The sequence below is a fragment of the Copadichromis virginalis genome, linkage group LG9 (assembly GCF_057382275.1).
Source record: "Copadichromis virginalis isolate Kocher_CV1m ecotype Utaka linkage group LG9, C_Virginalis_male_GT1.1, whole genome shotgun sequence".
Taxonomy (NCBI): Eukaryota; Metazoa; Chordata; class Actinopteri; order Cichliformes; family Cichlidae; genus Copadichromis; species Copadichromis virginalis.
Window position 1 is genome coordinate 1,181,728 of NC_140626.1, and position 15,158 is coordinate 1,196,885.

Below are 15,158 nucleotides of genomic sequence, written 5' to 3' on the forward strand. Positions count from 1 at the left end.
GAGGGAAAAACATGGTGAATATCATGCTAGCATACCTGAGTTATTAAAGGTCAACGTTTCCATGCGATTTGACAATACTCTTTCTGCGCAGAACCTGTCTTTGGCATACAGATTTTCCCTCTCCTTCTTCAGCTCATCCTCCCTCTGCTTTACCATCTTGATCTCTTCATCCACCAAGGATATTGTGCTTCTCGAACGTAGTTTGAAAAATGGGTTGTTCAGGAACATTTTTTCCTGGGGCTGCTCACATGCTTTACTGAGAGAGAACTCAGAGGCACTGCGAATAATCAAATTGGACGTCTCCAGGATGATGACACTGGAGCTGGTCTCTTTGGAGTGCCACTCACTAGACTGAGCTTTCATGTTGTCTTTAACATGCCTGGGACTAGAGGTAAAATCATTGCTAGGGTCCAGAATAATTACATTGTTCGCTGACATTTCATGTTTGAATGGTTCCTTGGTAGGTGAGGAGGTGATGATGAATGACGGCGTCAGTGGAGTGCTTATTGATCTAGGGATACTTCTTGATGGTGCACAATCAGTAGATTTGCCCATCCTGGAAAGGCCCCTCTCCCTTTTGAAATTTTCTTCCCTCTCCAGTGATATGCGAATATCCCTTTCAACTGCTTCTGGATCATCATAAGGGGACCTGTAACTGGAATCATCCAAACCAGAATCCTCTGAGCAGGGGCTGAATTGGGTGTGAGGATACTCCCCAACCAGATCTAAGTTTTCCAGATCATGTGCTTTCTTGTGAGGTCGGTCAATGTTGCGTACTGGAGTGTACATGAAGCTGTGGCTGCCGTGGAAGCTCAGCTGCTTGGTTGTAGGTAAGACTACCTTGTTTTTGGTTTGTTCCTCCATTTCCCGCCACTGTTTACGAGCCAGCTGGAAGTCCACGTGCTCTGTACTAACATTCTCACTCTTGGTTTCCTGTATCACACAGAAGTCTTTAGGTAGCTTCTTGACTGCATCTACACTGATGTGCGGTTGGTGAGTGATGTGGTTATAATTGGCATCTTTACCATTCTCACTCTCATCTTCAGATATTTTAGACAAGCCTTGAAGGCCTAACGGGTTATATTTAACCTCTTGTGAAGGGCTGGGAAAAGGAACGTTAACCTCGGGCTGTTCCAGAACGTCTTCCACTTGCGGGACCTCAAAACACACTTCATGAAAAGCGTTGCTTTCTTGGTCTTCAGCACCTGTCATCTCAGCTTTTTGTACAAAGAGCTCCTGGGCACTCAACTGAAGACTATCCAAGTATGAATCATCATCTTCTTTATTAATAGAAGAGGAGAATATTGTTCTCCATTTTTCATCCGTCTCACTATCTGAAGATGCTGCTGCAATCTCAACTCTCAGGCATTCTTCCATTTCATCAGGACCAGGTTCATGGCAGGATTCGGTGGAGACGTCTGACATAGCTTCTTCTCTAATGCACTGTGCTAACATAGACTCCTCTGTGACGGATGGTTCAAATATGAGTTCTTGGGCCTCTGGGTCTTTATATATTTCCAGATTTAGATAGCCATCTTGTTCAGAATGCAGATAATTGTCAACAGCCCCAGGCTCTGGCTCAGGATACTGATCTAGCACAGGGTCTAGCACTGGTTCAGGGTATTGCGTTGATTCTGGGAACGGCTCTGGCTCAGGGTCTAGCACTGGTTCAGGGAATTGCGTTGATTCTGGGAACGGCTCTGGCTCAGGGTCTAGCACTGGTTCAGGGTATTCCTCTGGTTCAGGGTATTGCGTTGATTCTGGGAACGGCTCTAGCTCAGGGTCTAGCGCTGGTTCAGGGAATTGCGTTGATTCTGGGAACGGCTCTGGCTCAGGGTATTCCTCCGGTTCAGGGTATTGCTCTAGTTCAGGGTATTGCTCTAGTTCAAGACTTAGTTCCTCAGGATCTTCACAAGGCTCTGGGCTTTGTACTGGTACAGCATCTTGTTCTAGCTCAGGGGTCTGTTCTTGCGCAGGATCTAGTTCTGGTGTTTTCCTCCTCTTATGTTGGGGGTCATTCTCACACACACTGTCTACACTGGAGAGTGGGTCGGACACAGATGAGGTGACTGATTCATTCCTGCTGAGCTCTTCACAGGCCGGCTCCAAAACCAAAGCTTCTTTTTGATTCTGACAAGCCGTTTCAGTGCAGACGTTGGGGTCAGAGCAGTCAAGCTTGTCATTTGCGTCTCTGCTGCGTGGCATGTCAGTTAATAAAGTGTCGAGCGTTACCTTTTCCAACGGAGACTCTGGGACTAATGGCGGTGTCGCTGAACAAACAAGCTCATCATCTGCAATAAAATCCTGTTGCTTAGGTGAATCAGCCATGCCAACATCCACTTCACAATCCATCTCCAACGCTGATTGTTCTGCTGTTTCCATGGTGATGGACATGGAGTTGTGATCCTCAGCTGTGCTGCAACCTTTCTTCAGCTCCTTTCCATCTGCCTCTCTATCCACTGAGGTAGCCTTCTGAGAGAAAAGAGAATAAGAGAAGGAAAGATTTGTTTTTTAGAACGGAGAATTGCTGTTTGTTTGTTTTAAACACACACACACACACACACATATAGAGGTGTGTGTGGGTGTGTGTTAATTTCTCTGTTTCCTCTGTCATTGAGTGCAGAAAGAAAGGCAGCGTATAAAAAACAGCTAAATTAGAGAGTATTTTTTGTCTATTGTGTCTACCCTTATGTAAGGACTGGGTCTGGGTACCACCACACACTTTAAGTAAGCTTTGTAGGGGCTGATTGCTGCTACATCAGGAAATGTGTCTGAAATCTTGTGTTGCAGCTTTATCTGTCAAAAAAATCAAGTCTTGTTTGCAGCGTTTTTGATAAATAATGTCATAGGAAAATGTAGCCTGTTCAGACCATAAGCCCTATATATGCTGTTTAGTTACACAAGTAACCAAATAATAAAGACAAGAAGTAGTGACAGAAATGTACACAATACAAAAGACTCTCCCTGTGTGTTTGTGTGTCTGTGTGCACACGTCTGTCTGTAAATATGTTTGTTAAACAAATAGAAAAAGTGAGTACTGCCATTACAAATGCCAGGATGCTACTTCCTACATACATTAACATTCAAACTATCAGCCACAACAGTGGCTTCTTAGCTTTGCCACTGAAGGATAGCATAAACTGTGCATGTATTTAAGCTGCAAACTTTCCTGTTATTAAAACTAAATTAGAAATAACACACAGAAAAGATATATGCTTACTAAAATGTATTTAATCTTTTGCACAAAAGCCTTTGTTGATGATGGCAGCTTCAAGCGGCCTGCTGTATGGAGAAACTAGTCGCATGTAGTGTCATTTTGGCCCATTCTGCCACACAGATTTTAAAATTCTTCTCATGGAAAAGAAGGTGTTGAGTAATCAGGCCTCATCCTATTTCAATGACCTTACAGTACCAGATCATCCTGTGGGTGATACGGTACAGTGAGCAATTTCTATATATTAGTGCTATTTTTTAAATATGTAAACTCTGTAACATGTTGTACTACTTAATTAGTTTAGTCTGTTACTGTCTGGAGCAACTGTAACCCACATCATTTCCTTAGAGCAGCGGTCTCCAACCTTTTTTGCGCCACGGACCGGTTTGTGCCCGACAATATTTTCACGGACCGGCCTTTAAGGTGTCGCGGATAAATACAACAAAATAAAACCAGTACTGGTACCGAAAAAAATAAGATTTATTCATAACACACGTGAAAAGACCAAGGAAAACAGAGTTAACGATAAAAACGATAACAAAATAACGCTGAAAACCGATAACAACCTTGAAAACCAGACATTTCACACCTGAGCCTCAACTCTCGCGGCCCGGTACCAAACGACTCACGGACCGGTACCGGTCCGAGGCCCGGGGGTTGGGGACCGCTGCCTTAGAGAATAATAAATAATATTCTGATAACCAACAAAACTACTATGGCCGCTGTTAGGGCCCTCACCTTGTTAACTCCCATTGTGTTTATACGGCACTCTGTATTTAGTCATTAGTTATCATTAATCTCTGGCTCTCTTCCACAGGGTGTCTTTCTCCTGTTGCAGCACATCCTAAGCCTGGTTCTGCCAGAGGCTTCTTCCTGTTGAAAAGGAGTTTTTTCTTCCCACTGTCAGCGAAGTGCTTGCTCAAAGGGGCTCATGTTTTGTTGGGTTTTCTCTGTTTTCTTTGTACCGTGAGGCAACTGCAGAAGCATCCACCCTCATTTTGTCTTCATCGTCCTGCTAGATAGCAGCAGATTTTTAACAAGACTGTCTCGGTACATTTTTCTAGAGGTTGCAGATTTTACTCCACTCCTGAATCTATATCCACTCTCAGTGGTGGGCTGGCTTAGAGCAGCGGTCCCCAACCTTGTGACCACTTTAATCTCAGACAATATTTTCATGGACCAGCCTTTAAGATGTCGCAGATAAATTCAACAAAATAAAATGATACGATTAAGGCAAAAACTGTGGTATTTTGTAAATAAACACGAATTCACTGTGTAACTGTGTAACTTTATTAGCAGCGGCCTCCTGAAATGCGCCAACAATAACATCCTCCTCTTTCCCCCTTAATGCTCTCTGGTCGTTATGGTAACGCGTAAACATTTCTTTCAATATAAGACACAACTACAACACGGGAAAAGACCCAGGGAAACCCAGTTAACCATAAAAACCCTGAAAACCATAAATTTCACACCCGAGCCTCAACTCTCACGGCCTATGGCCCGGGTGTTGGGGACTGCTGGCTTAGAGGACTGAGGCCTGTGCAGATCAACAGTGGGAACAGTGCATCACATTGGTATATTCCACATGTGATGGTAACTTGTGTGATTGCCTCAGAGTTCGTCTTAAGTGTTGTCGTCCATAGTACCATTAAGTTCCTGATGTTATTACAGTTCTCCCAGCAGGGATGTCATCTTCACTGCTCTTCATGCACTTCTTATCAAGTTATGGCATTTTCATAACACAGACTTGCTTGTGCAAAAGCCATGAAAACAATTAAACCTTATTTGACATTTGTCTAAACATGAATAGGAATTCAAACACTTTCAGCACAGTATGAAGACTTTGTTATCAAAATGTTTCGTTTTATTATCAAAGCCTTGCTGACATTGGAAATAGTTCTGTAAAAATGTAGACATAAGCTAGAGAAAAAGTGTTCAGACAGAAAAATGAAACGTGAACGATTTGTTGAAACAAAACTGATAGCACTGACAGAAGCAAATCATACATGTGGAACTATATGCATGAGACAACAGATGAAGAAAATATATACAGTCTTAAAACAGCAGCAAGTCAAAGTGTGTAGGCACGTAGCTACAGTTGAGACAGCTCACTGAAGTTCAAACCAAGCCTCAACATAAAGAAAGATGATTGTTGATGCAGATGAGCTGCTGTGAGTAATTCAGGTTGATGTACAACCATGGGAATGGTCTGAAATGAGAAAATACTCAGTGAGCTGCAGTTCCCCCTGTTGATGTCAGGAGTCAGAGGAGGATGTCCAGACTGCTTTGAGCTGATAAGGAGGCAAGAATAACTCAGTCAGCTACTTCTTACAAACGAGGTAGGCAGCATCTGTATATAGACATAGAAAATAATGAATCAAGCAGAAAAAACAAATTGAGTTCCTTTCCATCTTGCAGGAGACAAAAATGGCTTTTCAAAGAGCAAAAAGTGCAAAAAATATCATCAGCTGCATCTTCCTGGAAGATACTGAAACCCAGGCCATAACTTTCCAGAATGAAGCAATATTTTAATGGATGTTTCACATGGTGGCCAACACCTGTTTGCTCACTGGGGAATCCTACAGGTCTTAGAAACTTCAACAATAAAACTCATGGACTTTATGGCCGGTCTTTTCCTTCTTTAACTGTATAAATTTACCGTGTAGTCTTAGTGTGTTGTAAGGCAGCGGTCCCCAACCCCCGGGCCTTGGACCGGTACCGGTCCGTGAGTCGTTTGGTACCGGGCCGCGAGAGTTGAGGCTCAGGTGTGAAATGTCTGGTTTTCAGGGTTTTTATCGGTTTTCAGCGTTATTTTGTTATCGTTTTTATCGTTAACTCTGTTTTCCTGGGTCTTTTCCCGTGTGTTATGAATAAATCTTCTTTTTTTCGGTACTGGTACTGGTTTTATTTTGTTGTATTTATCCATGACACCTTAAAGGCCGGTCCATGAAAATATTGTCGGGCATAAACCGGTCCGTGGTGCAAAAAAGGTTGGGGACCGCTGTTGTAAGGTTTAACCTTTCGAGGTGGGGTATGGTTTGGGACCACAGCCCTTTATAGGTTTTAGGTTCTGTTAGCGATGCTTGTTTACATGTGGCTAAAATTCCTCCCGATCCTACTTTTAATTAGGACCAACAAGGAGTAATATTTAACTGTACTTTGGTCACTTTGTTATATTCAGGTCCTCAAAGCTGAGCTCAGTGTTTGTAGAAGACCCCGTCTTTGTGTTTCAGTCTCATCCTACCTTCCTGGACCATGAATCAAATTGTTTTCTATCTGGTTTCATCTGCAGTTGGATAGTGACAGTGGCAAAGACTGCCAGTGGAAGGTTTCACACTCACAGACACACACACACACACGCACGCACGCACGCACGCACACACACACACACACACACACACTCTCTCCTGTAACGACACAAGAATGCGACAGACTTGGTGCCATGGTAACCACTGAAAGGCCTGGCACTTATACTGCAATGCTCAGCTGTCACCTCCTCCACTTCCACCTCCCCCGCAACAACTCATCAGCAGCCTGTTAAATGTGACTGGAAGCAGTGCTGTACTCAAAGTGGACATGAAACACGACATGTATTAAGTCTAATTTACATCATGGGGCCCTACACTAAAACCTGTCATAGATTTAACACAAGCCGGATCTAAGACAATGCACAATGTCTGTGGATGGTTACTGCTAATGTTAGGTAACTAGTGACAGAACCTAGACTGTGGTGGAAAACAGGGAAGCTAAAACTAAAAAGCAGTTGAAGGGCATCACTTTTATTCCATCCCTGGCTGTAGCAATGAGCTTTGTGTTTAAAGAAAAGGCAAGGATATACTGTTCAGTCTGACTGTCACTTTCAACACCTCTTTAAGCAGTAATTAGTTCTTCATTAGTAGCTGTAACACTCTACATGTGTTGGAAGCACTCAGAGAATACAAGACAAATAACTATCTGATTATCTGACCACTGGATGCACAGCTTTGTGTATTTTTTTATATTCAGTTGATACAGATGGGTATCAGATTCTTCATGTTAGTATAAACAATACATTCAACAATAGTCACGGATTAGTGTTGGATAGATTTTGTGAAATCTCCAAATTTCCTTTTCCTTTTTTAAAAGGAAGAACAAAAATGTTTGGAATCCAGCTGTGTTGTTCTTTTTCACGTTCTCTCAGATGAATTTCATCAGCACCATATATGTGTTGCATCTATAGAAAGATTGTAATCGTTGGGAAAAACCAACACAGCTACCATACACCACCTTGGCGACAGTGGGAAAGAAAACCCCCTTTTAACAGGAAGTATGATGTTGGGCCAGAACAGAGTTCACTGCCGCTGGTGGTTGGATGATTCTGGAAAAGTCATTCCTTCATTCATTGTTTTGCTGATTTAAATTTTATCAGCAAACTGTCCTCCTCTGTATACAGAACACTGTCTATATATGGGACCTCTATAAAGCAGTGGCTTTGTCCTCCTCTCATCCCCGTCATGGCTCCGGAGGTTTCTTCCTGATAAAATGGGGGTTTTTCTTTCTCACTGTCGCCAAAGTGCTTGCTCATAGGGAGTCATTTAATTGTTGGGGTTTTCTGTTTTTTTGTGTATTATTTATAATATAAATTCAAATTCAATTCAATTCAATTTTATTTATACAGCACCAAATCACAACAACAGTCACCTCAAGGTGCTTTATATTGTAAGGTAGACACTACAATAATACATACAGAGAAAAACCCAGCAATCATATGACCCCCTATGAGCAGCACTTTGGCGACAGTGGGAAGGAAAAACTCCCTTTTAACAGGAAGAAACCTCCGGCAGAACCAGGCTCTGGAGGGGCGGGGCCATCTGCTGTGATTGGTTGGGGTGAGAGAAGGAAGACCAATGAATTCAGTTTAATTTATATAGCGCCAAATCAGTTACATTAAGGTGCTTTGGCGTGGATTCAATTGCAGGATCAACTACTGGATTTAGATTCAATACAAGGAAATGCTAAAATGTCTAAAACCAAACAAAGACAAAAGAGCTGTTTGAATTATCATCTTAAATGATTGTCTACTTATCAGAAAACCATTTATTTCCACACTTCTTGAGCAACGTCTCAAACATTTTGTTCTTCTTTAAATGTCACATTTATAATTGTGGGGTTTGACAAATGCACGTTCACAAAGGGCTCACCTGTGATTGGTTTAAATCTGGAAGAAAAGAAAGACCTCGAAGTCTTTCAGCAGTGGTGTTCAGCTTATATCACAGCAACGGATTTCTTTCAGGCTTTTAATATTTGGCCATTTTATTTTTTTTTATAAATCACAATAGGATTCACATCAGATGAACCTTTAGAAAAAAACACTGGTGAGTAAACAGCAGAATCAGGAAAGGCTGGCCAGCTGTGGACTGATGCTCCACACTTTTACGTGTGACAACAAGAAGCAGGCAGGTGTCTAGAATAGAATAGAATGCCTTTATTGTCACTATACAGTTGTACAATGAGATACAGAGCATCTCCTACTCAGTGTAAACATGCTGGGGGGCACAGTTCTGCAGCGCTATGTACATATGGACAATATTAACATAGGGAAAAACATATATACATAAAATGTACAATATACAAGACGTAAGTAATATGTAATAAATAGTGTTATGTATATAGTTATTGCACATAGAATTGGTATTGCACAGTGGTGGTCCATAGAGGAAGTGGGAAGTGGGGGGCTGTGTTATCTGTGCATGTGTGAGTTCAGGGTGGTTATGGCTTTGGGGAAGAAACTGTTTTTGAGTCTGAGGGAAGCAGGCTGAACATGTTGGAGCCAGGGTGGGAGCTGTCCTTGATAATGTTTGCTGCTCTGCTGAGGCATAAATGTCCATCAGGGAGGGGAGAGGGCAGCCGATGATCTTTTGTGCTGTCTTGACCACACTCTGAAGCCTCGCTCTATCCGCCTTGGTGCAGCTGCCGTACCATACCGTGATGCAGTAGGTTAGCAGGCTCTCAATGGACGAGCGGTAGAAGGTCAGCAGCAGGTTGGAGTTCAGCTGAGGACTCTCATGAAGTGCAGCCGCTGTTGAGCCTTCTTGATGACCGCTGAGATGTTGTCTGTCCAGGAGATGTCAGCAGAGATGAGGACACCAAGGAACCGGATGGTGTGGACCCTCTCCACACACTCCCCGTTGATGTAGAGGGGGCCAAGTCAGTGCTGTGTCTCCTGAAGTCAACAATGAGCTCTTTGGTTTTCTTAGTGTTCAGTGCCAGGCTGTTCTCTGAACACCAGGCTGCCAGCTTCAGAACTTCCTCTCTGTACTCTGCCTCGTCTCCCTTCGAGATGAGTCCGACTACCGTGGTGTCATCAGCAAACTTGATGATGAGGGTTGTGGGTTGTTGTGGGTCGAACTGCAGTCGTGGGTGTAGAGAGAATACAGGAGGGGGCTCAGCACACAGCCCTGTGGGGAGCTGGTGCTCAGTGTGCGAGTGGAGGAGAGATGGGGGCGGAGTCTTACAGTCTGGGGGTCGGTTTGTGAGGAAATCCTTTATCCAGGCACATGTGAGAGGAGGGAGGCCAAGAGTGACCAGTTTGGTGATGAGGATGTCCAGGTTGATTGTATTAAAGGCTGAGCTGTAGTCCACAAAGAGCAGTTGGACGTAGCTTTGCCGCTGCTCTAGGTGACTCAGCACAGCGTGGAGGGCTGTGGCGATGGCGTCTTCTGTGGATCTGTTTGCACGGTATGCAAACTGGTGGGGGTCGAATTCTGGGGGGAGGTAATCCTTGATGTTCTGAAGGACTAGTCTCTCAAAGCATTTCATGATTACCGGTGTGAGGGCCACAGGGCGGTAATCGTTCAGGCTGGAGATGGGAGACTTCTTCGGCACTGGGATGATTGTGGCTGACTTTGATCTTTTGATCTGCGTGTGCTGCTGAAGTTTAATCTTCATGTTCAATGTGTGGAGGCCGAGCTCAAAAGAATGAGGAACTGGTCACTTTGATGGACAGTTACTGCATTAAATCAAAGGACAGCTTGGCAAGTCAGTTGCAAGAAAACAGATTCTTAGTTTCTTAGTTAACAAAGTAAACTGAACTTTTTAAAATGTGATCAGATACAGGCCGTGCTCATGTTGCCAGTGAGTACTAAACATCTGGCTCCAGAGCTCAGCTGTCTGTGGGTTCAGGCTCCAGTGTTTCATCTGGAAACAGGAGAGGACGGTGTGACCGGCTCTCTTTGATGAGGATGAGGCAGATTAACTTCAGCGTGTCTGTGGATCCGTCACTCTGGTGTCCTGCCTTTCACCCACAGTCCACAGGGAAACCATCTATCTGCTGTCTGTTGTCACTGCTCAAATATTTCTTACAGTTATTTTAATTTGAGTTTGATAAGTTTGTGTATTTGTTCATTTAAAATCTTAACAGTGTTCATAAAGAGACTAACAGGACCATCATTACAGAGCTGTTTGTGTCAGTGCTTTGATCTGTGCTTATTAGTAATTATTGTTTCCATAAAGAGCCAGAAAACACTTTGATCAAATACTGATGATCAGCTATCCCGAATCCTATATAAAAGCTGTAATAGTATATGTACATTCTGTAAAAAGACACTTTTACTGAAGTAGAAGTACAGATGTTATGTGTTAAAATATACTTGTTGAGGCATTAAACTGTAAACCACAGCTGGAGCTATTTCACTGTGGGTAAATCACACCACAGTTTATTAGTTAGACTGTGTTATATTAATGCTACATAACATTAGAGTTCTCTATGAAATATCTGCCATTGTGAAAGAGTGATCTGTGCTACTTATCAGTAACTTTGTGTCTTTTTGATGATTTGTTGATGTTTTGAAGGTAAAGTTTGACGACGTTGTTATTTGTGTTGTGCACGTGTGGATGTCCTGATCTATCACCGGCTTCACTTTAATACCGAAAAACATCTTAAAAACCGTTGAACTCGGGGGCAGGTTTCTCATGCTCAGTACTGTGTTTGCTGCAGACGACATGTCTGTATTTTGACCAGAGTTTACAATAGCTAGATGTACCTGATCCTCGTTTTGTTTTTAAAATCATGAAGGCTGTGTAATACTGTACAGATGAATGGGACATCTGTGCAGTCAAACCTGACTCCTCTCTAAGTGCACAGAGCAGACACGCTGCATATGACTTGTATGCGTGGGTTTTTGAAGTTACAAGCAGTTGCACTCATGAAATGAAAATATTTGCTCCGATTATGTTTTTTTCTTCTTCACGTGTGACTTATGATAACAAATCTCTCCACAGCCATCTGCCATGACAACATGGGGTAAGGGCAGGCAGAGATGCGACGAACACGCATGATGTTAATAATAAGCATTCAGCACGTTGGTGGCAGCCACAACAGACATGATTACATACATGCTGTGAAAACACATTTGCCCTTTTCATGACTTCTTAGTTATTTGCAAATTTCTCACACTTACATATTTCAGTTTTAAATAATGATTTCCTTCATCATGCCTGGCAGGATCTACACCCAGACATGATTATTAGCAGACCTGTGGACTCACTTGCATAGAACCTGTCTGACAAAGTGAAGTGGAACAAAAGATCAAAAAGCATCGCGATCTAAAGAAAATGATGGACATGTGAGAAACCTGTGAGTCTCATTCCAACAGTTCATGTCCTGAAGGTTAAGCACACTTGTGTTATGGAGCAGGACGATGGTCTGAAACACCCAGCAGCTCCACCTCTGAAGGGCTCAAATGAACAAAATGACTTCAGTTTGATTCAGATGTCATCTCATGAAACAGGCTGTTCTTTGCCCACTGAACCATTTATTAAGGCTGAATTCATTTTCCCTTTTAAGCCTTTTTCTCTGTTAACTGAAAAACTGCATTTCGTATCTAAGATATTAAAATTAGTTTGATGATCAGAAAGTGCGTTAAGTGTGACAAATCAGCAAAATGCTTTTTCACAGCACTGTGTATCGTGTTTCTGCATACGAAGTTCATTCCTATATCCATCTTAAGGAAAACACAAATGAGCTGCATGATTTCTATTCAGAGTTCTTTCACCATTATAAAAATGAGGCAACACAACATGTTCCCAATCATGTGTCACTTTCTGCAGAATAAGAAAAAATCTTTGAATTTGAATTCATACAAATGAATTTAAAACACAGCCACTCATCCAACCTCACACACACACTGGGCTCCTTCCTATACCTAGACCACAATACACTCCATAAGAACAACTGTGAGTGAGTGAGCATATCTCCAAGCACACTCCATTACAAGGCTAAATGAAATCTGTAGAATTTTACAGTTAATGTCAGCACTGAAGTGAAAACTGAGAATAAGATTTCTATCAACAACATAAAGAACAAAAGCATCTCTCCTCAAGGGCAGTTTAACCCCCCCGCAGCATCACGACGTCCACATCAACAAACAGCGTCATTTCCATGTTAGAAGACGAAGTCGATACTGTGGTGTGACTCTGCACTCTAACAAAGGTAAACTTTGTGTGTGTGTGTGAATGGACCTACCTGAGAGAGGGTAGCAGGCTAATGCAGAGGGCTCTGCTCTGTTTCTGAGTGCAGCTTTATACTGGCAGCTCTGCATGGCTGCGTTTGCCTCTGATTGGACAGATGGTGAAGGAGGGCTACACTGGAGGCAGCCAATGCTTGAGCTTTCTCTGATGAACACAGTCAAGCTGAGAGGAGATCATCTTGTCCTTTTGGACTCGTTCTATCCTACACTGGGACTGATTTGAAACACGTGCTTATTTTCTCTCTCGGGGAGGAACGGACATGTAGTGAAATGAATGTAAATTTCACTACTTATCTTTTGAAATTAAACCTACATTAAATTCAGTTAAGGTCACTTCAACTGTATGACAACAGTTGGCTCAAGACACTTTATACAACAAGCTATAGACCCCACACTAATACAGAGAAAACCCCAACCATCAGAAGACCTGCTGTGAGCAAGCACAGGACAGTGATCGACACATGACGAGTGCGAATAGAAAGGAGTGTGAATGAAGTGTATCATGCTATCATCCTATTGCAGCATAACTAAGGGAGGATTCAGGGTCACCTGGTCCAGCCCTAACTATATGCTTTAGCAAAAATGAAAGAAAAATACTCTAGGAACAACAAGTAGACCTGCAGAGCGAGAGCGAAGTGCTCTAATAGGGTGATATGGTCCTACAAGGTCATTAAGATAAGATGGGGCCTGATTATTTAAGACCTTGTATGTGAGGAGCAGGATTTTGAATTCTGGATTTAACAGGAAGCCAATGAAGAGAAGGCAGTAAAGGAGAAACCTGCTCTCTTTCAGTACTCTCTGCGGCATTTTGGATCAGCTAAAGAGTTTTCAGGGAGCGATCGTGGCTCAAGAGTTGGGCGTTCGGCTTGTAATCGGAAGGTTGCCGGTTCGAGCCCCGGCTTGGACAGTCTCGGTCGTTGTGTCCTTGGGCGAGACACTTCACCCGTTGCCTACTGGTGGTGGTCAGAGGGCCCGGTGGCGCCAGTGTCCGGCAGCCTCGCCTCTGTCAGTGCGCCCCAGGGTGGCTGTGGCTACAATGTAGCTGCCATCACCAGTGTGTGGATGACTGGATATGTAAAGCGCTTTGGGGTCCTTAGGGACTAGTAAAGCGCTATATAAATACAGGCCATTTACCATTTAAGATAATGTGATTAGTAATAAATACATGAACTAGGTTTTCAGCATAATTCTGAGACAGGACGTTTCTAATTTTAGAGATGATGCACAAATACAAGAAAGCAGTTCTGCATGTTTGTTTAATATTTGCATTAAAGGACATCCTGGCCACATCTCACTGAGGCCAAGGTGAGGACACATAGACTGATAGGACACCATTTCTAAGATTTTCATGGCCAAATACAACAGTATCATACAGTGAACTGAGGTCTAGCAGGACGAGCAGTCCACTGTCAGAGAAGATCATGTGTAACCTTCACTAAAGCTGTTTCTGTGCTGTGATCAGTTTTGGTGGACAGAAGGATGGGCCTCTGCGGACATAGCCAATAAAGGACGATGGAAGAGCCGTGGCGTCCAGGTCCAGGTCCAGACTGAGCAAACGCAGCCTTAGCCATTTAGTTATTCCGGCGTGTGTGTGAAGTGCGGAGTGAGTAGGAGTGAGCTCCCCAATATTTTTGGGAAGCCTTGTTTTCTCCTGTGTTGTTAGACCAGGGAGGTCAGACTCAGAATCAGAATCACGTTTATTGGCCATGTATATGCACAGACACATACAAGGAACTTGGTTCCGGTAGATGGTGACTCTCAAGCACAGCAATGTATAATGTAATAATAATGTAATGTCCACAATGTAAGCAACACAACACCCCCCCCCCCCACACACACACACACACACACACACATGCATACACAAGCTGTGTAAACCAACCATAAATAACTAATCTAAACTTATATACATAAATACAGAAATGAATGAGGTGGAATGAATACTACATAATGTACATAAGGTGCAGCTGCAGTCTGGCAGTGGGAGCAGTGTGACAGGTCAACTATTAAGAAGGGAGATGGCGAGGGGAAAGAAACTGTTCCTGTGTCGGGTGGTCCTGGTCTGCAGGCTTCTGTACCGTCTGCCAGAGGGCAGCAGATCAAAAAGTCTGTGTCCAGGGTTTGAGGGGTCTGCAATGATTTTCCCTGCCCGTTTCCTGGTTCTTGAGAGGTACAGATCCTGGATGGAGGGCAGGGGGGCGCCGATGATCCTTTCTGCTGCCCGTACAGTCCGCTGCAGTCTGCTCCTGTCCTGTTTAGTGGCTGCTCCATACCAGACTGTGATGGAGGAGCACAGGACAGACTCAATGACCGCAGTGTAGAACTGGATCAGCAGCTCCTGTGGAAGACTGTACTTCCCCAGTTGTCTCAGGAAGTACATCCTCTGCTGGGTCTTTTTGAGGATGGAGTTGATGTTGGTCTCCCACTTGAGGTCCTGG

The 15,158-nt window shown here is 43.3% G+C and overlaps 1 protein-coding gene across 4 annotated transcripts in view; it reads right to left on the reverse strand.

Annotated features, from left to right (window-relative positions):
• The window catches only part of palmdb (palmdelphin b), an 85,260-nt gene that overhangs the window by 9,666 nt on the left and 60,436 nt on the right, over positions 1-15,158 (reverse strand). For 2 of the 4 annotated variants that reach the window (XM_085467406.1, XM_085467404.1), the window contains exon 6: positions 36-2,472. In XM_085467406.1, the coding sequence (XP_085323532.1) occupies positions 36-2,472 (2,437 nt within the window). Of the gene's footprint in view, positions 1-35; positions 2,473-12,716; positions 12,797-15,158 lie in introns of those variants that run through there. The other 2 variants (XM_085467407.1, XM_085467405.1) reach the window with 2 other exon arrangements.